Genomic DNA, 27,025 nt, shown 5'->3' with positions numbered 1-27,025 from the left:
GAGTAAGGAAAATACTGCATTGCAATTATTAAACAGTACTCCATCTCTCTGACCTGCAGATCCTGTGTTTACATGTGTGTATATGGCAGCCTGTTTGACAGGCCCATCAATAAGCAGACAGCAGTGTGAGAGAGAGGATGTCAAGAGTGATCAGCGAAGCTCAGATCAAGTTTAGCCTTGCTGTGCATTCAGATGTTGAGCACACGGTGAGAGACACTGTTTCATTATGCATGTCTAAGAGAGACAACAGACTGACTGAGGATAAGGAATGTGAGTTGAGAGTGGGTCAGTGTTATTTTAGTATTATTGAGATACTATTAAATTATACATTTCAATCAGTTTTTATTTTTATATGTTAATTTTAAAGTTTGATTAATATTGTGTGTGCTTTGTCATTTTATTTATTTTTTTAAATTTCAATTTAAATGTCTATATAGTTTTTATTTCAGTACATCAAATTAGATGAAATGTAAATTAGTAATGTTGCTTTGGCAACAAGCGGAAAAAATAAGTTATTGTAACATTTATTTTATTGGTAACACTTTAGTATAGGGAACACATATAAACTATAAACTACTATTTTCCCTCAATAAACTCCTAATTTACTGCTTATTAATAGTTAGTAAGGTAGTTGTTAAGTTTAGTTACTGGGTTGGATGAAGAATGTAGAATAAGGCATTAATATGTGCTTAATAAGTACTAATAAATAGCCAATATTCTAGTAATATGCATGCTAATCAGCAACTAGCTAAAACACCCTAAAATAAAGTGTTACCATTTTATTTCAAATAACCTTTTTTAATGGTTTTGGTTTTAGTTAATTATAATTACCCTGCTCTGGGTCTCCAAATATGGTCTACTATGACTTTGTATTTCAGAAATGTTAATCCTTACAAAACATGTTAAACAATTATGGAGGAGACAATATGAAGGAGAACCCTATGACACTGCCAGATGCTGCAAGGTCAAGTGCGACAATATGACTGCTAAATATCAGAGGCTGTTATGATTTCATATAACTTAACAGAGGTGATCTCAACTAGCCACCAATTTGGAGAACTGTAATGTACAATAAGGATAAAATAATCTGAAAAGAAAAAGCTGTGATTTAAAGTCTGTCTACATTCTGGTCTCCTGTTGTTAGCCGCCCACAGCTCTGACAGCGCTTCCCGCTCCTATTTGGCACTGGGCTAAATTAAACACAGATACAATGACCTTTGGACAATTAGCACATTCCTTCAACTACCACAGGAGGGGTGAAGAGTCATGCCCATTCAAACTAAGAGGGCATGATTTTTAAGTCAAGTGGATTTTAAAGTAAAAAAAATCTAAACTGACTTATCCATGCACATCATTTTTTAAAATTCATGTGCCCTCATAATATTTAATCAAAATAACTTCCTCTCTCTCATGCAGCGACATCTCTTCTCTTCTTTGAGGATGTGTTTACTGGCATGAGATCACAGCAATGGCGAACTACAACCATCCAACGATCCAATCATTGTCTTGTTCGAGAAGAAGTTTCACTCTGATATACGTCACAATTGGGAAGAAAAGCCTATAACAACTTCCGTTTCATGCTGACATTTTAACTTTAAATTAATAAATAAAGAAAAAAAATAATGTGCACTATTTTTATGTTATTTTCCCACAGTTTCACAGACAAGGCCTAAGTCTAGTCCCAGACTAAAATGCATGTTTGAGCCATTTTAACTGAAAGCAATGTTAGTGCCATTGTTTTATGTCAAGATGCACACCAGTAACATTTTTTTATTCTAAGGCACATTTATAAAAGCTACTTAAATGCCCTAATTGATAAAGGCCTAATCCTGGCTTAATCTAAGCCCTGTCTGTGAAACCAGGCCTTTTAAGTAACATAAATTAAAACCTTTTTCCCCCCTTTGGTCCTATCTCATCTTACCAAGCCGACTTAGTGAGCCAGGATTGCTACTGGCACCCCCTCAAAAAGAAAATAGGTGCATGATGCCTTTCTGTTTTTCTACTCAGAGTACAGAGTACAGAAAAAATTAGGAAACCCACTATAAGTAAACAGAAGCCTAATCTGTATGTGTTCTAGTTTGCCTTTCTTGTAAACAGCATCACCAGATAACCTTTACTCATCATTGGTTACAGGGTCAGGTGGGGAATATCTCCCCAACTTTTCTTGGCCCTCCATGAGGGCCAATAAACCTAGAGGTTAAGAACAACAGGTCTAAATAAATAATCATGTGAATAAAAAAATCAACTATAGTCAATAAAACAAATATTCTTAATAGTCCTTTCTAACACCAGTATAGAGCCAGAAATGGTATTTGTCAGCTTGTGAGTAGATGCTGAGGTGAGGTCTGTTGAACTATAAATGAAGACGTAATGTAACCACTAGGCTCCAGGCCCAGATCCTTTGTCGTGCTGATTGTATCTCTCCAACAGCTACTGGTCAGGGGTCTGCTTTCATGTCTGGCCGATCATGAGCAAGATAAGAATTACGGTTTGGAGAGCTCATTCCAGAGCAGCACTTGCTACATATTGTTTACTCCTCTCATCTGCCAGATAGGAATAACCATGCGGTTTGGAACTACGACAGACTCTTGTATAATGCTTAATGGATCATAACCGAGATGTAAGAGCCCTGGACAGGCCACAGGTCTCACTTACAAAGGTAAGAGGATGGGAGGTAGTCGGTCCTGTGGGCATTATTGATTTCTTTTTTTGTTAAAGATAGAAGCTTTCACACTGGCAAGCACATTCTCAAGTAACAACTCTACTTATTTATAATGTGTGGTGTCATTTAAATGAAGTGTATAACAAATATTCCAGCTCATGTCTATGGACATGTGGGTATGTTGTTCCTGGCTTCCACTGAGAGGCTATTATGGTTTTCTTGCTTCCTTCTTTTTGGATACTGAGGGAAGAGCCAAAATAATTGTAGTGGAAAAAATACATACATATTATAAATTCAGCTTGAATATGGCTTAGGAAAGGGGGGGGGGGGGAATTATTAATGATATTATTTTGAAATATTGCACTCACCTGGGAGATGTAACCAGGAGGCACATGGATGGGTGGGATGGATCCATTGGGTGACATCATTGGAACCTCTGCAGGCCCTGTGAATATAGGAAAAGAAACAAATGGTCAAATGTATGTTTTAAGGTATGCTAAACATACCTACTTTACAATCACTTGAGGAAAAAAGGCAAAACAAAGGACCAGAATGTGTGTTAACAAGAAATGCACACTCGTCTTGATAAGTTGACATGGTTACCACAGTTTGTTTGTGAACAACTGTTGTCTTGGCCTGCTATGTTGCTTTTGATTAAAACAAAGTAGAACTATTTATATATAATTAGTAATAATTATAAAATCAAAACAATCCTGGTACACATTATCCGTGTATTTTCTGGAATCTCTGTGTGAAAGGGGCTTGAGTTTGACATTAATCAGCAGGCTTCTGCAGAAAACCCCACAGATTTCCACAGAACTGGGATGCATGCATGTCATTAAATTCTGTGAATGTTCAAGAACAGTATTCCTAATTCCATTTAACATATGTTACATGCGCCATGTTTAAATAAAAAATTCGCAGATTCTGTCTGGGCCTGCAAAGCAGCCAACTATCCATTGCTGAAAATTATTATAAATATATATCATTCCATCCTCGCTGGCAACTGGCATAACTACAAGATACCAACCAGCAAGGAATAGAACACACAAACAAACAAAGCAAACAGACAAATAAAGGCCACCCCACTTGGCACAGCACCGAGGGCTGTGGGTAATGGAACTAGAGCAGCCCAGACAAAGTATTATGGAGGACTGGAAAGGACTCAAGCAGCATGGAAACACTCCTGTTGCTCTGAGGACCTCTCATCAGGCCTGATTTACTGCACATTCATTCTCCAGATCCCTTGCTCACTTTGATTGTATGACCGATGGGATCACCGTCGTTCATGACAAGTCACGCTCCTGTTTGAATACTTGCAACAAATTCAAGCCCCACTGTGAGATTTTACTCTAAATAAACATTCACTTTATTTGTTAACTAGTAGTATCATTTTCTCAAAAACATTTCAGAAACAATGACTAGGTTGTTTTGTTTATACCCTAAAGCTGTTAAGCAAGATAGAGAAGAAATGGATGGAGTAATGTATCATTTTAACAGCGTTTCCAAATGTAATGTGCAGATGTTTTTAAAGACCGATTCAGCAGCGTAAACTTAAACCTCTAGGATTAAAGCATCCACTAGTTAGTCTAAAGTAAATCAGAGACAAATCCTCCATTAGCCATTTTTAGATTCACTGGAACAAATATATTCAAATCCAAGGCAAATCCAAATTGTGTTGTTGACTTTTCCACTGCGGTCTCTCTCTGCTCACGGTAGCGGAGGTCTGGCAAAACCTGGTAAAGACATCGTCCCCCCCTGAGACAGCAGCAGTCAGCTCTGCAATGCTTTGGCCAGTATAAATCACAGGATGGACTGTAATGAATTCTACAGTTCATTCTTCATTAGCTGCCAAAGCCTGTTCACAACAACATTGCTAGTCACAACTATGTCATATCCTGAAGGAACATTCCAGAACTGCTCAACTGGAACATTTTTCATGAAAGAGGTGCTAGAATTGGAGTGAAAAGTGGGATGAATCTATCTCAGAAGACGTTACATGCGTAAAGTGTGAAAAACAATTCCCTTTAAACAATATAATGGGTGTAACACTATCAGATCTTCAGCTGGAACTCATTCAATAAAGCTGTGAGAAATCAGGGATCTTTTGGATGTTCTAGATCTCGTCATACCGTTCTGATTGGAAAGTAGCCTGACTGACTCTTGCTATAGAGTGCAATAGTTGGGTTCCAAAAGTAAAAATCGCATTCATTTTCTCCAATATGGGAATTAATTTAAGACCTTATAAACTGCAGAGGATCCACTACCAATCAGGGAATCGAAACAAGCAAATTCACACCAAATGAATTCTTTAGCGCCTGCTCTTATCCATGAAGCAGTGCAAATTATGTAGAGTCAGTTTCCCTAAGCCCTAGGGAGCAAAATACATAAATATTTTTGTACAGTAAATATGTGAATAAATGAAAATAGCTTGTAGCTAACATTTTCTAAAAAGTAGCCTGACTGTATCCAGCTATTTACTGCTAATAACAAACTCAAAACCGTAGCCTGACTGCAGCTAGCCACTTATCGCTTGCAGCCAACTGCATTTTCAAACGAGTAGAGAATGACTGTAGTTTAAAATCATGACTTCATGAGTAGTTTGTAGAATGGAAAGCTACAGTATTAAAGTGTGAGATGATTTGAAGAAGACTTTGTGAGGCAAAACTTGTAAGGTAAAAACTGGTGAACATAATTAACAAAATCTTACAAGGCAACAGCGTATCAGGAGGAGTAAAGGGGTTTCAGAAGCTGTTTTTCCAGAAACAGCTAGACTCCAGCTGACTTCAAAGGGCTCTTTTTTGGTTAACTGGTGAGAATAGAGGAGGAGTCCTTACTGGAAGTGTGTGTACGTGTACGAGTGCTGCACAACAGGGGCCCTGTGTGAGTGGCCCTAGACGGTGACCTTGCTAGCAGAACAAATCCTTGTAGAACAAATTAGTCTATGATGATAAACACAAACAGCTTGTCAGTCAGAGCAAAGTCGAATGAGTGGGTGTTTGCCAGTCGAGGTATATGTGAGTATATAAAAGTGTGCAAGTAGCAGTACATACAAGTTGTGTATTTAGCCATCTTTACTTAACTAGTACAAGAAATCAAGGTCTGTCCTGTGTACACTCACCCACATATAAGTATTACACAAACAACTGACACAAATGTACTAGGATCATCATAATAAGTGAAATAATCAGCAGACGGACAGGGAGAGCTGTGGCTTCTTCAGATTATTCCTGCTGACGTAAAGGAAATGGATTTTGCGCTCAATCCAACTGCGTGTGGGGATCTTGAACATCTTGAACCAATAAATAAATGATGTCTGTGAAAGTTGTAATAAATGATATAATTTTCTCTATTTGTAAGCCATGGCAAAGGAAAATTAGGCAACTAGTCGTGGAAAAAAATATCAAACAGTGCTGAGGAGGGTTTATTTCTTCAGGCTTGGCTATAAACCTTACCAAAAGTGGTAATGCCAAAACTGTCAAAAGATGAGATACAGTTGCTTTTGCCTGTAGAACTGTATAAGCTGCGGTATCACCATATATTTTATATTTTTATATTATATTTTTATATTTATATTTATATTTATATTTATATTTATATTTATATTTATATATATATATATATATATATATATATATATATATATATATATATATATATATATATATATACGTAAAATAATAAAATAAAAGGAAAAATAAAAAAGGAAAAAGAGGAATTATATTGAATTTAATACTCCTGACATGATATGGTACTCCAGTACTGCCAGAATACGTTTTCTTTGTACTGTTGTGTCAGAAGTACAGACTGGAAACAGGATGTATGCGTTATATGAGGGACCTACAGTATGCTCTGGAGAGTCCATGATGAGTGTCCGGCACATGACTACGCAAAAAGGAAGAGAAAGGCTCTATATTTTAATGTGAAATACATTATTCATCCCTTCTTTCTTCCACAATGGAGCACGGGGAACACATGTGGGCCTAGGGGAGTCAGTACGCTTTAATGAAGCGTTCAGTTTGAGGCAGAGAGCTGCCTGGAGCCACGGTCAGGCCTGGTGGAGTGTGAGTTGGTGTGCGTGCCGAGCACACAGAGGACGCCTTTTCAGCCCTGCGCTCCCTGATGGCGTACTGTACATACACAGAGAGCACTCATGTGAAGTCTACACTGAGCCCACACTGGCAGCTTTCTTTCATCCACTCCACAGCAATGCAAAATACATCTCTCCAACATGAGTGTCCAGAAGCATGCCAAAGATCGGAACCGTATTCTCCATTTATATTCTCATAGCTAAAACATTCGGTGCTTTCGAAGCATGCTCCATCCCAGAAGTACACTCTAGTGCTTGTCAAGTACTGCTTGCTTGAGCAGATAGATGAATGATGGATGTCATATTAGGTTTTCATATGGGATCTTCAAAAGGACAAACTGGCCAAGGGAACTATGTAGGGCTTTTGGCTCTTAATCCGGGCCTTACACCAATCCGGCTGAGCAACATGTGTCTAGTTTTTCCTAATAATTCCTTACAAGAAATATTATGGTAACAATGTGAAGCATTTGGAAAGTCTAATTTATTCACAGGGAATTGATTTGTTCAGAAAGTTCAAAAAAATTTGTGTTTGGTCAGCTTTTGTTTTTTTGCTAAATAAACAGCTCTAATGATCTAATAATTATTAAATATTTTTGATTACCTTTCATATGATATAGTCCCTATCAAAAGCTATGAATAAATGTAATCTAAGAACAAAACAAATAAAAATAAAATGTAATATAGACATCAATAAAGACATGTAAGACTGAAGTAATGACTGCTGAAAATTCATCTTTGCCATCACAGGAATTTATATTAAATTGTAATAATAATATTTCACAATATTACTTTTTAACCATTTTTGTTAAAATAAATGCAGCCTTGGTTGACATGAGACCTCTCCAAAAAACATAAAAAAAAAAACTTTACATTTAGCTTAGAAAAACAAAAAACAAAACAAAACATGTATATCAGGATGGGACAGTATTTTACAGACTGCATCAGGCAGGCATATGGGGTACATGGAAAGCAGGCAATTTGAAATATGATTAGAAATTCAAGGGCGTCAGGCAGGTTAATCTGGAAAGGAATGTCTTCCAATTTATCAGGCCCGCTAGATATGGGAACAGCAGATTATCCTCATTCTAAAACATAACTATTACCCAACACACACTCTGACAAATCTACATGAATATGAGCAGCATTGGAAGGCTGCAGCACTGATAACAGGTTTCTAGGTTTCAAAAGGGGTAACTGTGTCTTCTTATAGCACTTTCAGAATACTGGAGAGGGCAGTGGCACTAAGCGCTGTTGTCTTTCCAATCTCAGTGGCCAGCTCTCTTCTCTCTCCGCACAAGAGGCTCCATTCAGGGGCCCGCCACTGAGGCTCCCAGCACAGAGACAGCAATATGCTCCCAGTTGGCAAACAGACGTGTGTTTGGACAGTCTCTGTAGTTCTCTCCACTTAGCAAACACCAGCATTCCTGCAGCTCTGCAGCCAACAGACACACACACACACACACCCATAGCACAAGAAGAACCCAATGAGTCCAAGTCTAAGTCCCTCAGCCTGACCTCCATGGCAGCACCTGGTCCTTTTCTCCTGCATCAGCATTAGGCCTTCACAGATCCACTGGAGGTTCTGCTGTGAGCTGAATGCTCAAACAAGCCTTTATCAATATATACGTAGCCTGGGTCACTCCAATAACACCTTAGTGATTTTGACTCTCAGAAGGGAAGATAAAAAGAGGAATAACAGTTCCTCAATTTAAAGTGATAGTTCAGCAAAACGAAAGAAGGAAAGAACATCTCTATTAATTACTTACCCTCATGTTATTTTGTCTATGGAAAGGTAGACATTTTTGAAGAATCGTTAGCTCTTGCCATACAAAAACAGTTTGCAGGGGCTGTTTTGAAAACATAACACCGTTTTGAAAACTGTGTTATGTTAATATTTTTTTATATTTTTTAACATTTTTACTTTTTCATGATTCTTTAATAAATAGAAAGAAAAGAACAGCATTTAAAAAAAAAATAGAAATTGTATAGAAATAATAATAGAAATAGAAACAATGTAAAAGTCTTTACTGACTGCATCTTTGCTGAAAAAAAGTATTAATTTCTTTCCAAAAAAAAAAAAAGTTGCGGACCTCAAACATTTGAAAGTTTTTTTTTTTTTTTGTAATTTTAAAAGTAAGTTGTACTGCACAGTATTGGTCACTCATAAAACCACCTTTTATTACAAATATTAAAATATATATGCTTGTTTTATAGCAACATGGAACACATAACTTTGAATTGCAATATTTCAATTAATTGAGTCAAACCAGACTATAATTAGAGCAAGAGAGAGAGGCAGAGCTGGAGAGTGGAAACACTGTCAACTTTCTTCCTTATATCTGGAGTGAGAATATTTTCCATCCTAGACCTTTACCCAGCCAATAAAATGCTTTAACATTCATTATTTATTGAGCGAATGCATCAATTTTCCAACAATAAAGAAATTTGGTGGATATTTGTTTACTTTCACAGCAGCCCTGAGGACATCGATGTAATTTTTATGACATTTCAATGAGCCCCTGTTGGAGGTAGAATCTATAAAACCATATTTGATTTGGCATAGAAAACTCTGAAATTCCTGCCACAGACATCCAGCCTAGTCAAGAGGCTATAGAAATTCATGCAGAGCACAGCCTATCCTAAACCATCCATCCCGCCAGGAGGAATTTGGGGCCTGAATTATGCTAGTATGTCACTCAGCAAACCTAAATTAGTCAAAAATGTATCCCCCAGCCAGCAATATTTCAGTCAATCACTTGATGGGTCACTGCTATATTCAGACACAGTCAGTGAGTATTATATTTGGTTAGTCAGTCAGTTAATCGGTCATCAGTGTATTCAGTCTTTCAGTGAGTCATCAGTGCTATATTTATAGTCAGTTAGTCAGACCAATGAGTCTATTACGCAGAAGATTCAAAGGGCTTTATGATGAGATGATGAAAACCTTAAGAGTCTTGCCCAAAAAAAAAAAAGATATTTTAATTTTGGCATTTGAGTTCCTAAAAAGGTCTAAAAAGCCAAATGACCTAATCTTAACGTGGAAGATCAATTTGAAGCGTGCCAATAACCACAAACAAGGTTAGCGCAGTCTGACGTGTCTGTTGTGACTGGATAAGAATTTAATGTGCTTGACCAACTACAACTGGCTGACAGTCACTGACAAGTTTTCATACAGCAGAGACCAATTAATGCAGTTTGTGTTTCAGTCTGGACATAACATTTATACTTATAATGAGGGTATCACATTTGATAAGTAAACACGTGTAGGTCCCTGAGGCGTCCATTAAAAAAAAAAAAAAAAAACCATACATAACGAAAAAAAAATTCTATTTATCATTCTAAAATCTGACATATTGTCAATGGAAAACACTATGACGTTTCAGACAACATATGTGTGCTAACAGAGCAGGGTACAGTTTATCATGTTGCTTTGGTCGGGTTTTGCCGAGGCACGTTCAGTTGGACAGACAGATGAATGTCAGAATTAAAGCTGGGTTTGCATGTCTGGATTAGCACAATTACTAGATGTCAACTCGAAAATTGTACTTTGACTTGCTTACGCCCTTGGACTCTGAAATGATTCGTTCTATGGCAACACTCATTACACCAAAATGAATCCATGTGAAGCTTTGTTGTTCATGGCAGCAAAATACAGTACTAAATCATATTAATGCACTTTTCTTTGTTCAACCAGAAATAAGTGTCAATGTTCCTAACAACCTTTAACTGCTAAAGCTGCCTATAGTTTGTTTTGAGCTAATGAATACAACTCATAGTTTCCAACTTGAAAAAAAAAAAAAAAAAAACTGTTCATATCTTCATCAAAATCTTAACTTGCTACTCAAAAACAGGTCATTTCAATAAATCCAGCATGATGTGAGTGCACGCAAGCTTGTTTTCTCAGGCAGCAGAGTTGTTAGCAAAGCAGCTACGGTGAATATAGCTTGCTAAATGTTTGTATTACAGCCTATAGGGATGTAACTAGCATATCCCCACAATATTCGGATTAGAGATCAACTAATGTGTTTTCAACAGTTTTTGCTCTTAAATTATATTTGGTTCACTAATCCCTGAAAAAAAGTATGCATGAGACTGAATGTGTTAGCATGATGTTGCTTTAATCAACTTGATGACATGCATTTGCTGTTGCACAATGCAGATGGAGAGTGTCAGACACGCTCAGTGTCGTGTTTACTGCTGCGGTTGACTGTAAAGAGAACTTAAGACAAGCTTCAGCACAGCTGCAGTCTGTAGGGAACATCCTCTCATACACACACACATTAACACACACTTTTACTTACACCATCATTAGAAAACTCCATTCGCATACCACATGGTGCTTTAAAAGCTGCTCATCTGTCACATTAGAGGAGTACAAATGTAGTCAGGCTCTTTAGGGAGAGAAATGGGCCCATAAAAGAGTGTGATTTAGAAATCCAGTAAAGAGCTGCGCTCATCATCTCTTCCTGGCAGGATCTCGGACTTGATTCATCACCAGCTCCATTAGAATCTCATCAAGTGTATTATTAGAGCAACTGATGAGTATCTGGTCCTAACTAAACTAAACTAAGCATGACTTGGGATTAGGCGGTGTCACTCAAACATTTTCCTAAGAGATTTCTGGAACCAATCATCACAATATCTCAGTGTTTCTTGCAGATTCAGCTGGATTTGAAGCCTTATCTACCAGGCTACTTTGTGAAAACATAAGGGAAAGTGCAGGAACGAAAAACATCCGATGATTTATAATGATGTGTTTTTGAGGTCCGGAGGCTTAATAACAAAAAATGAAGTAGCAAAGAGGTTGAAGCAGAGGTGAAAGCTGCTCGGCCATACTGCACACATTTATCCCTTTAATGAATGGCAGACGTGCACACCGCCACAGGCAGGGCAGGGTCGAGACACAGACCGCATGGTATTCGTCACATCTGACTGTGCACGCCTAAGCTTGCTCAAGACACTTTCCTACTTACAAACACTTAAAACATCAAACAAGCCCAAATAAAGAACAGTTATATCAATCCACTAAAGACAAAAGGGTTTGCCCTTTGACCTAGAGGTCATAGGTTGATATCGCTTTTTTGCTACCTGTTAAAGCATGGACATCCGGTCTGTCACAATCTATATGTAAGAATTTTAGCGGATGTGTCTGAAAAACAGAGACTACACTAAAAAATAGGGATGGGAGCGGATGGTCGCATAGTTTGTTGTTTGATGATGAGGTATTTTGGCCAGTTTATCTTCTTTTCTGTTTTTTATTAAGGTACTTTAAATGGGCAAATTTAGAGATGCAACTTCAGATGGGGTTTTAGTGTGCTGATGGTCTAAAAAAAGGGGCAACCATCTTCATAGATTTATGAGAAGTGCTTATAAAATGGCTGTTGTCAACAGAGAAGCTTTTAAGTCTTCCTGCAGTTTTCTGCCAAAATAAAAGCTTGATGGTTTAACGTTTTTAACGTTTTAGTTGTACTGCATTATATTTTTCTTAAATACTCTTACTTTACAGTGAAATATCACAACAGCAATATATATTTTATTTTTTAGTCTGCATATATATATATATAAACTGGAGCTCAAGGCCTACTACTAGGCCTACTACTAACCAACACCACAGAGACAAAAACAGAACATCAAAATAGATGTATGACAAGATCTCAGTGAACATTCAAACCCAAGTCAACATAAACATACCTACACACCAGTACATTTATAGGAGATGACATCCCCTCTGCCCCCTTGGTATATATTCCTTCACTCATCAAATTTTCTTTTTCTCTCAGTCGTACTCACTCAAATGCACACATGCCCTGCAGGAGCAGACACTGAGCAGCTGCTCGCTCCTGCTATAGAAACAAGCAAACGCTATGTTTCCTGAAAACACACTGTCAAACATGGCTCCCAGTCATGAAGAGTGTGTGCAGCATGGGCTGTGTGCTGGGTGTGCTCCTACACGTCTGTCCTTTTAAACTCTGGCAGCTTCAGCTGAATGCTGCACGTCTCCACCCAACTCAGTAGCCAAGTATCTAATACCCTAATGAGGACACTTATTATTCTCTCTTACATGTCTGCTAAAGCTTTTACTTGTATTTTTCTTGTTCATAAACACTGTAAGGGATCACTATTATTGTTCAAACTCCGAGTTAGGTGTTTCAACACCATTTGTGCTACAGAAAGAAATTATACCTTAAACCTTGTGGCTCGTGCTACTTTTAGTAATTAAACTAGATGTTTGCCTGCTGGGAAACAAAACAAGAAACGGCACAGACTGAACCCTCTTGTTGTATTCATTGTATTTAAAAGTTTGAACAAAAAATATATATTTTTGAAAGAAGCCTCTAATGCTCACTAAGACTGAATTTACTTGATCAAAAATACAGTAAAAACAGTAACATTGTGAAATATTACCAGTTGAAAACCATTTTCTATTTCAATACACTTCAAAATGTAATTTATTCCAGTGATGGCAAACCTGAATTTTCAGCATCGTTGCTCCAGTCTTCAGTGTCACATGATTCTTCAGAAATCATTCTAATATGCCGATTTGGTGCTCAAGAAACATGTTTATCAAAGAAAGAAACATTAATAATGCTCATGAAACATTATCAAATGTTGAAAAGTGTGCTGCTTAATATTTTGGTGAAAACTGTGAGATTCTTTTTTCAGGATTCTTTGATGAACAAATGTTCAATTATTTGAAATAGAAATTGTTTGTAACACTAACATTTAAGCCAAAATAAAGAAGAGTTTCACTGGATCTCTTACAGAAACAGGCTGCATACACACAGATTCTCCTGGTGGTACTCTATTAACGCACCTACATAAGAAGAAACCATTTACCAAATTCTTTGAATAATCATACTAGTAGTAAAAGTAAAAATGTGATATGGTGATTTAAATGTCGTTTATGTTTTCACTTTGAGGAGTGCCGCTCCAGCGTGTATGCGCTTCGGGTGATCGATGCAATTGATCTCAATTCTAATCGCAATGCATGTTAAAATGATTATTAAAATTATGTCCTCATTCACTCACCCTCATGTCATTATTGCATGGCACGCACATACATTTGAATGTCCAGTTCACAGTGTGTGCATTGATCAGTAAATCTGTTCATCATATAAAGCGATTGTGTCTTTTCAGAAGACTTGGATTAAACCACTTGATTGTTTTTATGGCGCCTATATGACCTTTTTGGTAGGGCTGTCAAACGATTAATCATGATATATGTGGGTGTACTGTGTGTAATTATTATGTATATATAAATACAAAACATCTATGTATATATCTGAGAAATATTTACAAGTATATGTATTTATATTTTTATATTATTTTTTATTATATATAAATACATTTTTGTACATAAATAACATTTCTCTTAAATATATATATTAATTTATATATACATATTATTTACACACATTACTCACACATATATTATGCAAACTCAGACTTATTTTGTATGCGATTAATCGCGATTAATCGTTTGACAGCCCTACTTTTTGGGATCTTTTAAGTTTTAGGGGACAGTACATGGGGGGGAGAAAAATCCAGAAATCTCTCAAGTTTCATAAAAAATATCTTCATTTGTGTTTGGAAGATGAACAAAAATCTTATAGTTTTGAAACGACATGAGGGTGAGTACAGAATTTACATATTTGGGTGAACTATAGCTTTTAAATACATTAAGCTTAGTCTTGGATAAAACTAACTCTTTATTGCAAAACATTTCGTTCACATCACCGATACAAGTTGTTATATCACGTTATATCGATAACTATATATCGTTACACCCACTGTCACTTATATATCGTAACACCCACTGTCACTTATGAGCAATTTAATGCATACTTGCTGAATAAAATTAATTTCTATCAAATAAAACTGGAATTTAGAATGGAAATAAATGGTTATTTTCTAAAAACAACGGTAATATTTGTTATCAACATTAAATTGATGGACGCTGTATTCCTCTATTTACCACAAATGTATGAACTGCAGGTCAATTTGACCAAAAGCACACTGTAGAAAATTACAATAAAAGAAATCACCTCAAAACAAACAGCAGGCAGCAGTGCATCTCTACAGCATCAAAACGAGAGAATCTAATTGAATCAACTTTGTCCAATACTACCTGCCAGAATCCTCTACATTAACTTTATCAACACAGAACCCTGCCCCATTGAAAAAAAAAAAAAAAGCCCCATACCTGCCCCCACCCTATGAAAGAGCCCACTGAAGTATGCACACCCATCCTCACTCACAGACAGGTCAAACAGCTGTAGAGGTATAAGGCCTCGTAAAGCTGAAACCTTGGGAGCATGTAAACCTTTGAGAGCACATTGCCCTGAGGAGGGCCTGTTCTCTCAGTGAGGCCCAGCCCCGGCTCTTCCCTGCCAGCTCAGTTTTCTATTACCCTTCCCCTGGGACCGTTCCCCTGTATAGTAGGCCTTTGTGGGAAAGGAAAGCCCCTGAACCGAGACTGATCCCCCCCTGAGAACACACGCCCCTCCTGTCTTACTCAGGCTTTCTCTATATTTACAAAGATAGCTCATGCACGTGGACAAAATAAATGCAGCCTAAAATAACAATAAATGTGCACTAAATGTATTTTATGAATTGATGAAGTGAAATCATGAAATGATGGCCTTTTCAAACAGGACATTTGTTTCTGAACACAGGGCACAGTAGCACAGGGCATACAATATCTCAGCAATGCGCAACATAATTCTCCAAAGTTTCAACCATCAATCACATATATATGACCACCTTGTTCTGAATATTAATAACAATTTGTTGCATTAATAATTGCGTTAAAAACAGTTATTAATGTAATAATATTTACAAAATTTGCTATTCTTATGAACTTTCTATTCAATCAATGAATCCTGAACAAATGTATCTCAGTTTCCACACAAAAAACTAATAATAAAAGGAAATGTTTCTTGAGCAGCAAATCAACATATTAGAATGATTTCTGAAAGATCATGTGACACTGAAGACTAATGACTTAGCCATCACAGGAATAAATTAAATTTGAAAATATATTAATATTTCACAATAACATTTTTTTTTAATTAAATAAACACAGCCTTTCAAAAATCTTAGACCACAAAACTATTGAACGGTAGTGTGAACATGCTCGCTAAATATTGACATTGCCATCAGCTGTTGGAAAACCCATATCCGTTGAGCACTAGTCAAGAGAGTGGCGCTTATGAACTTTCCCCATTAACTTTCCCCGGACGTGTTGCTCGTCTCTGAAAGATTTCCTGAAAGCTAATGGTGTATATACATGCAGGTGCCTTGACAATACAGCTCTGTAAATCTACTAATCATAAATCGCATGTGTGTACACTCATGGGTCCATGCTGTTTACATGTTGTATGTGAGTGTGAAGGGTTCTGAGCCCAGAGACTCAAGATTTCTCAGGGATGCCTGTGTCAAGCTGGAGTCTGTGTATATTCCTGTCCGTGTGCAGATGAGCAGGGAGGACCGAAAGAAAGAGGCCAGAACATGGGTGGTCCTTCACCCTTCCAATACAACTCCTCCAACAAAACATAAACCAACTGGACCTCCAGGGCCATGCTCGTCCTCCATCTATCAGCCTGGTACATGCACCACACCAAAAGTGAAAGATCTCCCAGAGAGCGTTAGAGGGTGATATATGGACCTCAGCAGGGCCACAGAGACACACACTTCATGTCCTGTAAACACTGCAGAAGCAGCAGGCAGCCCAACTTAGGCAGATACCCAAATCAAGAGCAATTTACAGATTTATTTCGGCCGCTGAGAAAAACAGGCACTCAGAGGGGAGAAGCATTAATCTCTAGGAGCCGTAATATCTCTCACCCTCTATCTGTCTCTTAAACGATGCTCAGTGGCAACTCCCTGCTGAAAAATCCAGCGAACACCAGCATGAATTTCCATGCTGCTTAATGCTGGTCAAACGTGTGCTAAAGAATGAACATGTTCAAAACAAAACAAAAAACAAAAACACAAAACAAAAAACAAAAAACAAAAAAACCAAAAACACAAAAAAAACAAAACAATAAAAAACAAAAAACAAAACATAAAAATAAAATAAAAAAATAAAATAAAATGTGCAGTCATTAAAATATATTAAATAAATAGGGATAGGGTTCTACCATTAAATAATATAAACGCAATTATTATTATTATTTTTGTTTTAAAACCTAATAGTATAAAATATATACCTTAATTTCAACAATCACTTTCCACTGGCAGAGTATAAACACATTTTGTAACTGAACAAAGATGTAATGACCACTAATCAGACAACCAGGTACAGTTGTCAGCCAATAAGAATCCAAAAATGACAATATTTACTATCACTGACATGGTCTATCACTACTGTTGACCAGCTGATGATCTTCTCACAACATCCTGCCAATCGCACCTTCTCTTTCCGGAAAACGTCCGTGTGACCATCTCTCAGTGAGGCACCATGTCCGGATCGGATGTCTAATCCATCTCTACAGTTACAGTTCCATCTCCTCTCCATGCCTACAGTCCCAATCAGTCATCTTTCTCACAATAACTGCATCTCAGAGCCTCTCCCCACCTCATGCACATCACAACAGAGATTATGACATGCTGAGCTGTGTCATGTTCTCTGGTGAAACCTGAGCAGGTGCTCTGGAAACCCATCTCTTTTTGTTGTCATTCTTTTAGGGTGGGGATAAAGACGTGTCTGAAAGAACAGACAAACCTAGTTAAAATAAGAAAACAACAGCCTGAAAACTGCATGTAGATTTAACACTTGCTTCATGCCCCTCTCGCTCCCTCTCCTTTGCCTCAAGAAAAACCACACATGTGGTGACCACATTGAGAGGAAACAGCAAAGCTACAGTGCGGTGGAGCTATATCACATTGCTGCTTTGTTTTGGGTGCTGACCTACATACAGGGGCGTACTGGAGAGAGGAAAACACCCTAGTCAACATTAAAAAGAGGGAAAGGGTGGATGTTGGGACTAAACTGGTGCTTGACCTATCAGACACCCCTTTTCAACGAAAATGGTCCCTGCTATTGTGCCGGAAGCAGAGCTTGTTTCCACGGTCTTGAAAGTTGAATCATGACATAACTGACCGTTATAACAAGACCACAAATAAACACCACATTGTAGTCTTTGTTTACGAATGTTATGAGCTTGAGCATATTTTAACATCCAAAGTAATTTGATTCAGCATCGTAATGCCATTAGAAGCTGCTTTTGAACAGACAGGGCTCCAGACAGTGAATTTTTTCCTGCTGGTGCGAGTACATTTTGTTAGAGGTCGCACTGGTGCCACCACCAGGTGGGCCAACTGATAAGAGCTGCCATTTGTGCTGCATATGTGAAACATCAAACGGCAAACGAAAGCGTAATGAAACTGCGCTACTCATTTCAGCTGTGCAGCGTGGACCGTTTATCAGCTCAGAGAAATAATAGACAGAACAGCACAAGCTCAGAACAGGTACTCACGGGCTGATCTCAAGCACGTGACAACATTGCTACACAGCGCTGGGAGAACCAGTTTGAATTCACCGCAGTATTAATAACATTGCTGCAAGATCTAATGAGAAGCTTTCAAATACAGTGCAGAATTCTCTGTTAAGAACCATTCAAACAGTCCTGATGCAGAATCAAGGAGAAACATTGTGCCATGAATGACCAAGTTCAGTTCACAAATCACCAACATTCACCTGTAACCATGGTATTGTGGCAGAAGTCAAATGGTGTTGTTTTTTACATTATTCTCAGGGTTCATACAAATTTTTAAGAGTGAAATTCAAGCACTTTGAGGGCTAAGTGCTTCACACTTTTTCCAGCACTTCAAAGCTCTAAATATTATCCAATTTTAATGTTATTTTTAATGTGATGATTTATAAAACTAAAAGTTTAAAGATGTAGGAAAACTAACACTTTGTAGCAAACAAACATGAAACTACCACCAGTGTTGTAGTACTCGAGCCTCTCTAGCCATATTTGGTTCCTTCACTGAGTGCCTATTTCTTGACGGAAGTAAATTTAATAGATTAAATCTGTTTAACACCCCAACCAATCGTGATTTGCCTGGCACAAGTTCAAATTTCATTAGACAACGTGAAGTGGAAATTACATGGACAGATGAGCAATTTCTGCTGTTTGTCTCATTTTAAAAATTAAATTGCATCACTGACAAAATAGATGTTAACTGACAACAAAGCGAGAAGTCGCATTAATGGTAAGTAATTTTCAATTAATTTAGTGTTTAATATACATCGTTTAGCATCTGATGAAACTATCATAGTTAGGCTAATGAAGCCAAAGTGCCACCTACAGGCCTATTATGTGTAGGCTGGTGAAATGGTGACGTGAATATTACCTTTTTTGATCATTTTTAGCTTATGCGGCATTACGAAATAAGTGTCTTATGCTCATCAAGCCTGCATTTATCTAATCAAAAACAGCAAAATATATATTTTACAAATATTATTGCAATTTAAAATAATAGTTTTCTATTTGAATGTACTTTAAAATATAATTTCTGATGCAAAGCTGAATTTTCAGCATCATTACTCCAGTCTTCAGTGTCACATGATCCTTCAGAAATCATTCTGATATGATGATCAATTTTCAAAGTTGGAAAGTGGAGTTGTGCTGCTTAATATTTTTTATAACATGCTGTGTTCCTTCAGGTGATTGATTTAAAATCTTTTATTTAAAAATGTTAAAAATAACAGCATTTATTCAAAATGGAAATCTTTTCTAACAAACTGCCTTTACGCCTGCTACTATGTGGCCTTTTTACCCTAAACTGATAATATTTTTCAAACCAATATCACTCTAAGGCCCAATCCCAATTCTACCCCTTACCCCTTCCCCTTTCCCCTTCCCCTTTGTTTTGCGCGTTCACGTGAAGGGGTAGGGGTAGGGGTGTCCCAATTCTCATTTGGTTGGAGGGGAAGGGGGTAGGGGGAAGGGCCAGGTAGCCCTTCAAACGAAGATTTTTCGGGACCACACTTCAGACGAAGGGGTATGATAAATTTCCAACATGGCCGACCAAGCGAGCAGAGAGACCCATAAATGTAAGTATTTTTTTTACGGTAAACAGTATTTTAGTAATAAATAATCACTTGTTTTATGTTGCCTTTAATCTTGTGTTCATGTATACAGTTATGTTCTCCGAAAAAAAATTTGTTAAAATCGCTATGAAAACAGTTCGCTAATGTTTTTTACTTTATGATAGTTCCACAACAATTTTGTTTATATTTTATTGAAACCCGCGTTGATTTGACAATATAAATTCAAATCCGGTGGCAGCTAACTTGTCTTTTTGCCGCATGCCTGATTAATGAAATGTTTTGTTGTGGTTACGTCCATAAATACGTTACGTTACATGATATAAACAAAAAGTGCATTCAGTTTGCGTGCTTATTCATCAGTATTGTATGTTTTGCATCAACCAGGGACTCCTGAGGAAACACGCAGGTTCGTCTCATTTGTCTTATGCGAAGAACTGAAGACAAATGCAAAAAAAAAATAGCTGTCGCCCAAGCAACAGAGATCACTACAGCTATCGATGGCATCTTAAAAGGCCAATTCACACCGCACCAACAAACAATTTTTTTTAGCGCGACCCTTTTTATTAACGAGACCCATAAGCATATACAACCATGTAGCTAAACAAGCCAAAACGAATTATTAAAAACGAAACTGAAGGTAAACCTGCGTTGCTCTCATAGTGGTTAACGTTACCTCTCTCTTTCGGTGAAGTGGAGCAGCTGCTCTTGCTCAATGGCACGGATTGCACTATGGACTATTGTACCTTTTGTATATATTTTTTAACAGTATTTTATTTTTTATAATGAACAAGCTGCGATGTCAGGTTTCCACTGCTCCAATCAAACAGCTGTCTTTGCAGGGGACTTGCCTCATCGTCATGGCAACGGTTCGTGGCCAGGTCAGATTACGTGAGTTTGTTGCCGTCTGTTGGAAAACTGTTCACACCGCGCAGACATTCCACGACCCGACAAACGCCGATTAAACATGTTCAGTCAGGTGAAAACCGACTCCAATAGACGCCAACAGGGGTATCACACCGATCCAACAGACGAGTGTTGTCGGTGCAGTGTGAATTGGCCTTTAGAAGTGTGTGATAAACATCGGCGCATCTATGACGTAGGAGCTAGCGACGACTTATGATGACGTGTAACGGTCTAGTAGTGGTGTCCCAATTCTTAGGGGAATATTTTCAGCCCTACCCCTTGACAGTCTGTTTCAAGGGGCAAGGGGAAGGGGTAGGCGTAGGGGTAAGGGGAAGGGGTATAAAATAGAATTGGGATTGGGCCTAAGTAAATAAAATACAGTGTACATGCCATGGTATATTTGATGAGTATGGTACCAATTTTATTGTTTCCATCAAACATATACATATTCTTTTAGGTCTTTAGATTTCTTTAGGTCTTGTCTCAGACCCAACCTTATGTGAACTTGAACTTGCCTTGGACCTCTTTGGTCTCGGTCTCGACTCGGACTCGACCCTTTCTGGTCTCGGTCTCGACTCGTATTCGACCCTCTCTGGACTCGGTCTTGACTCTGACTCGAATGAGCTGGTCTCGACTACAACACTGACTACCACTATAACCAGTAGATGGCTGCAGAGGAGCACTTATTGATTCTTATAGATCATTACCACTCCCTAATATATGGAAAAAAGTAGGAAGTCACAGTCTCATGAACAACAAAAACTTTTCTTCCAATTGTGACTATATTACACAAAAAGCAAGTAAATAGTACTCCTTTTACAATCACTTAAGATGTCAGTATGATACTATAGAGGAACAATGGTACATTTAAAAAAAAGTAGAATATTTACATTTTCCCTACAAACATTCATTATTTTGCATGTCACTGTTAATAAAATTTAATTTTATCTGCATAAAATGCAGAACCGATCCAAACTGTGCACCTATTATTTTTAGTTGAAGTAGTAGTAGTAGTATTAAAATTATAACTATATCAAATATTTCATTATATGATTATACATTTTCTGAGTAATTCAATCGAAAGTAAATGAATCAATCTTTTAAAATATTATTTAAAATTTAAGTTATTTATTTAAATAATAAACAATTAATGGGTGGCTAGGACTAGGCCAGGGAGAAGGAAGGAAGTGGACATCAAAAGTGTGGTGAACAAGATGCAGATGTGTACTCAGGTCTGTTATTGTTGTTAGCCTGTTGTTGCTGCTATTGCTAGCCAATCACTGTTAGAGTAGTGCTATTACATATGAGAACACTGAAAAAGAGAGGGGGAGAGCAGGAACTAACTGAGACAGGACACACCACTGAAATAGCGGTGGGTCAGACAGAGTAAAGCATGAGCCAGATTTACTGCTGCACACGACATCACACAGACATACTAGCACAAAGTGCATCAACTGCCAACCCCATTTGGGTTTCTTGAATGTTTCCTGGCAAAGCAGACATGAGCAATCTAAAAATGTTTCCTCAAAGAAAGAGGAGAAAATAAGAATCAGCAGACAACTGGAGCAGGACTGAGTTCTGCTCACTCTGAGTCAGAGCTCTCACAGGCTCTCAAATTACTTGTAGCATTTAAAATGATTGATTTTGTGCCTTTAATTTAATTAGACAAAATGGTATACAATGAGAGATGACATGAAAAACAATTATAACATTTAATATCAGTTTAATGTCAGTAAATCCTTCTCAGTTTTGTTTAAGCACTCTCCTAAAATATCTGATAATAAGACAGGGCATTTTCAGATCTGTAGATCATTTGCTTTGTTCCCGAAACAGGAACTTAATTTGTTGCATGTTGCATTTTCTTCTTGGTTTGGTTTGCTTTCACAAGGCAACATTTCAAAGAATACCAAAAGTTGTTTATGCAAGTCACATTTGAGTAAAACTGTCCTCTTATTGGTCAGAGATACATTTTATATACACATAAAAAAATAAAATAAAAAAAAACATCTGAGAAAATAGTGGTACTTTAACAAAACATACTGCAACTCCATTCAAACCTCCTGAGTTATGAAAGAGCAACCTCTGAACAATTATAATTTTACTCTTGGAGAACACAATTTTCATATTAAAGCATCCTCCTTCAACCTTGTAATTGACATTCCAGAGCAAATCATCAGTGTTTATCCATAATTACAGCTCACCTCTTCTCCAGCAGACCACATGGAGCTGGGCTGTGAGAGAAGCTTTTAAGAGGCTGAATAAGTGTGTCAGGAGTCGTCTCTGCTAAACGCTGTCTTTTTTATTGTAACCACAGTTGCCTGGCAACGGTTCCTGCTCTTATCTTGTTCCGTCTGAGTCTGATAAGCTACCGTGAGTGCGAGGTGGATGGAGGTGTTTTGTAATAGAGAGCGATTTCACCGCACTGAGAAAATCATGAGACAGATGGAGATGTATGCAGAAAAACAGTGTAGAAAGGTCCTCCAAGTACAGGAGGAGGTTATGTGAAGGGATGGAGGTAAGAGCAGAAAATAATGTTTGCAACAGTTTGAATCAATCTTTTTTGAGTTATGACAATTTTGAATGAAATTATGTTCAACCTACAAACTAAAGTGATTTAGAGGAACTTACTAATCTATAACACAAACTTTTAAGTTGATTACTCAGTCCAACTACTTGATTTTTGCCCTCTAACCAATTAATCTAAACTATTTCAGTTAAAACCCATAAATATCATAGTACATGCTAAATGTAACTTATTTGGCATGTAAATTTAATGAACAAGTAAGATATTACATTAGCACAGTCATTGCGTATAGACTCAATTTAGTGTTTACCTTCATGTATCTACTCTTCAGCACAATGGTGACCACAAAAACTTCAACATTATACAGAAACTCTTTTAAATACACTTAACAGCATTATACACCAACAGGTCTTTCCTTTCACTAAAAAACAAATAAAATAACACTTAATTTCAACATTTATTCTCTTTATCCAGTCTTATGCTAAGCATGCTGAGAACTCAAAATCCACTGCCAAATTTGGATTTTATCGAAAGTTATCCATTAAGTTACAACTTCTTTTCTTCAAAAAAAAAAAAAAAAAAATATTGAGATATTTGAGAGTAAATTACACACAGTATTAAGTCAATGTAATAATCAACATTATAATGTCAACAGAACTTAAAAATACAATGTTTGTAAATTAAAATGTTTAATTAAATCAATAAATTAGAATTTTTGACTTGCAATCACGCATTTATCTAAGTTGTGGTAACTAGCAGATCTCCTGAATTACTTTTTAGAGTGTGGAGATGCAGACCCATAAAAAAGAAGAAAAAAAATATCTCTTTAATATCTCATTTGTTTCTATTTGCTCTCTATTTAATGTAGCAATTACGGTAAACAAAGACCAAAAAGATACTTCCATAAGAATGGACTAAAATTAATAAATAAAAACAAAGTAGTTCTCATTATTGAAACTGTATCTCTAAGGCAGCATTGATGGTATCATTTGAGATTTTTGGACGACAAGATAAAAATGGAGAGCTAATGAAGACTTACATAAGAAATGGGGACAAGAAAAAAATAAATCTTTTAGTTTAATAATTTTAGCTTAGTGTCTTTAAGAAAGCAATGGGAATAAATGGGGATAAATAGAGACATTTGCTTTTCTTGTATCTCAGATGGGTCTCCTTTAGATTTTCACAAGCCAGATATTATTTCTTATATTTCTGATCAAATTCTTCTGAGACTTATCCAAGTTATCTAAGCTACGCCATCCTCGTTGTTCAAACAGCTCTGCTGTACTCTTGCTTTAGGACAACAATTATCTCATTTGTTTCCATTTTTATTTCTCCTAAGGAATTCTGAAGAAACATCTACAACAAACTTGACACTTTAATGGAACCCAAGTGAGAACTTCATGAAGCCTCCAGTGAAATGATCATTTCCTCTGGAAATAATGAAAGGAGAGGAGGGGAAAACAATGCTGAGTCAAGACTTTTCCTCTGACCTCAATATTTATATTCTCACTTAATGGGGGTGGGGTGCAGATAAACAAATGGACTGTGTGAATGTGTTTCTGTGTAGTTATCACCAGGAAATAGGCTTATCTGCCTCAGTAAACAATACATACACTTCCGAGAGGAAAGTTGTGGACTTCTTAACAGACACTTTCCAAGAACACAGTCACAATGATTAGGAAGTGCTCCAGAGGTACCTCCATAGTCTGAGGATCAAAAGGAATAGCCATCACCTCAATTTCCATACAGGTATGTTTGAACTTTGCGGAGGGTTTAGGGCCAGTGGACATTGAGAAACAAAAGCATGGTGGAGTAGTGAGAGTTAGCAGCCAACCCTCCCTTTTTAGGGCCTATTTTTACTAATCTGACCTATTTCTGAGTCTGGAGGAGCTCCAGAGAGCCAGGGCTTACGTCATGTCTCCTGGGCCTGCAGGCCTGCCTTTGTTCCCCACTCACCCTGTTGAAGGGTGGAGAGTGGAAAAAGGCACACAAACAACAATCACATAGCCGCTAAAAGTAAATCAGCAAGATGACAGTGTGAGATGTGTGTGTATTCAATGTCTGGGCTATGAAGGAACCCAACACATCTGCTCTTTCACAGCTCTGGAGACTGAATGGAGGTCTCAGTTTAATTTAAGTGTCAACTTAGCCTCAGATGCTGCTTCTAAAATTCCTTGAGAGAGAGAGAGAAAGAGAGAGAAACAGAGAGAGAAAGATGCAATCCTGCTGGAAAATCCAGCTTAAGGTGGCAACTGTGTTTTGGAATATGGCAGCTGGTTTCTAGCAGGTTCACGCTGGACTTTTATTGGCAGACTATTTATGTTTTTAAAACAACAACAACAACAACAACAACAACAACAACAACAACAACAACAACAACAGCAACAACAGCAACAACAACAACAACAGCAACAACAACAACAACAGCAACAACAACAACATTTATTGGTATTTATATGAAACCTTTAGGATCTCATTTGACATTTTTACCCACCACACACAAGATCCAGTTTCCAACTTTCAAGTGACATTGGAAAACACTGAGGCTGTGTTCGAAATCGCCCCCTATGCCCTCATTCACCATTCCCTACATTACTCCACTGATATAGTTTACTTAAAGCAGTGAATGTAAACGAGTGAGTGAATTCGGACACTGAGTGTGCAAGAAGAGCTGCCGCTTTTGTTTGTGCTTTTGAAACTTGGCAAACTGGCAGCTCCAGTAATAATGAAAATATTGATCTTATCTTATCTTGAAGCATAAACCTTAATTAAACAATTTAATAATCAATTAAAAAGGAATTTATAAATGTATGATATTACGCTGTACACACATTGGACCAGAATGGATGGATGGATGGATGATTCAGATGGAGGCGCCATCTTCTGGCAAGATGCGGGAATTCATTCAGCATGACGGTCACAGTATTATGGGTATTATCTAGCCGTTGAGCCAACTGTATAAGGACATTTCACGATTTCAATCATCATGCAGTAACCAGCATAACACTGAACACCCCCACCCCCCCTCACATGGGTCATGATTTTAGGAATTTCGGATTAATCCGAAAGAATCACATCTATGCTTATGTTGTGTTTGAGATTGTTTGAGACCACCTGCTCTAAATGAATATATGTGACTAATGTTTCACAAAGTTACAAACAAAAATATGGCGCAAAAGCATGTATACTGTTTACAACATGTGCGTCGGCGCCACTTTTTCATACACATACATGTATAGTTTTTTCTCTAACTGAAACAAATAAGCTCGTTATATTCTGCTAGGTGAGACCTTTTTAACGGTATATGACAAGTCTATGTATTATGTACGATGATTTTACAGATCAAAATTTCATGTAAAGCAGTTATTTTTTTCAAGCTGGTGGTCATATTTGTGTTGGTTGAGCAAGTGGTTGTTATGTAACGTGATAACTTAGTAGTGGACCTTGCTTCAGATTAAGATGAACAATTAATTAATTGATCGTTAATTTAAACAACAATCGATTATGGGACTTTATGCAAATTTACATCCCTACTTCCAAAGCAAAAAAAAAAAAAAAAAAACTTACTGACCCCAGAGAGAATATGACATTTCTCTTATGTGTGTGAACAGATGTAGACACACAAACACACACCTTTGTAAGGATAGACGGGGGAGTTTAAGCATGGCATGATTGGTTTTAATTATGGCAAGGCATTTTGTTGCGGTCAATTAACCCTAAACCTGGTGACTCATTGTTCCCAACAGCCACACACACACACACACACACACACACACACACACA

General features: G+C 37.3%; 1 protein-coding gene across 4 annotated transcripts in view; it reads right to left on the bottom strand.

Moving 5' to 3' along the window:
• The window catches only part of fndc3ba (fibronectin type III domain containing 3Ba), a 158,531-nt gene that overhangs the window by 62,962 nt on the left and 68,544 nt on the right, over positions 1-27,025 (bottom strand). For all 4 annotated transcript variants that reach the window (XM_067362243.1, XM_067362246.1, XM_067362245.1 and 1 more), the window contains one exon: positions 3,031-3,107. In XM_067362243.1, coding sequence (XP_067218344.1) covers positions 3,031-3,107 — 77 coding nt within the window. The remainder of the gene's footprint in view (positions 1-3,030; positions 3,108-27,025) is intronic.

This window comes from Chanodichthys erythropterus, chromosome 16 (genome assembly GCF_024489055.1).
Source record: "Chanodichthys erythropterus isolate Z2021 chromosome 16, ASM2448905v1, whole genome shotgun sequence".
Taxonomy (NCBI): Eukaryota; Metazoa; Chordata; class Actinopteri; order Cypriniformes; family Xenocyprididae; genus Chanodichthys; species Chanodichthys erythropterus.
The sequence above is the reverse complement of the archived record's forward strand: the minus strand, read 5'-3'. Positions and strand labels throughout refer to the sequence as shown.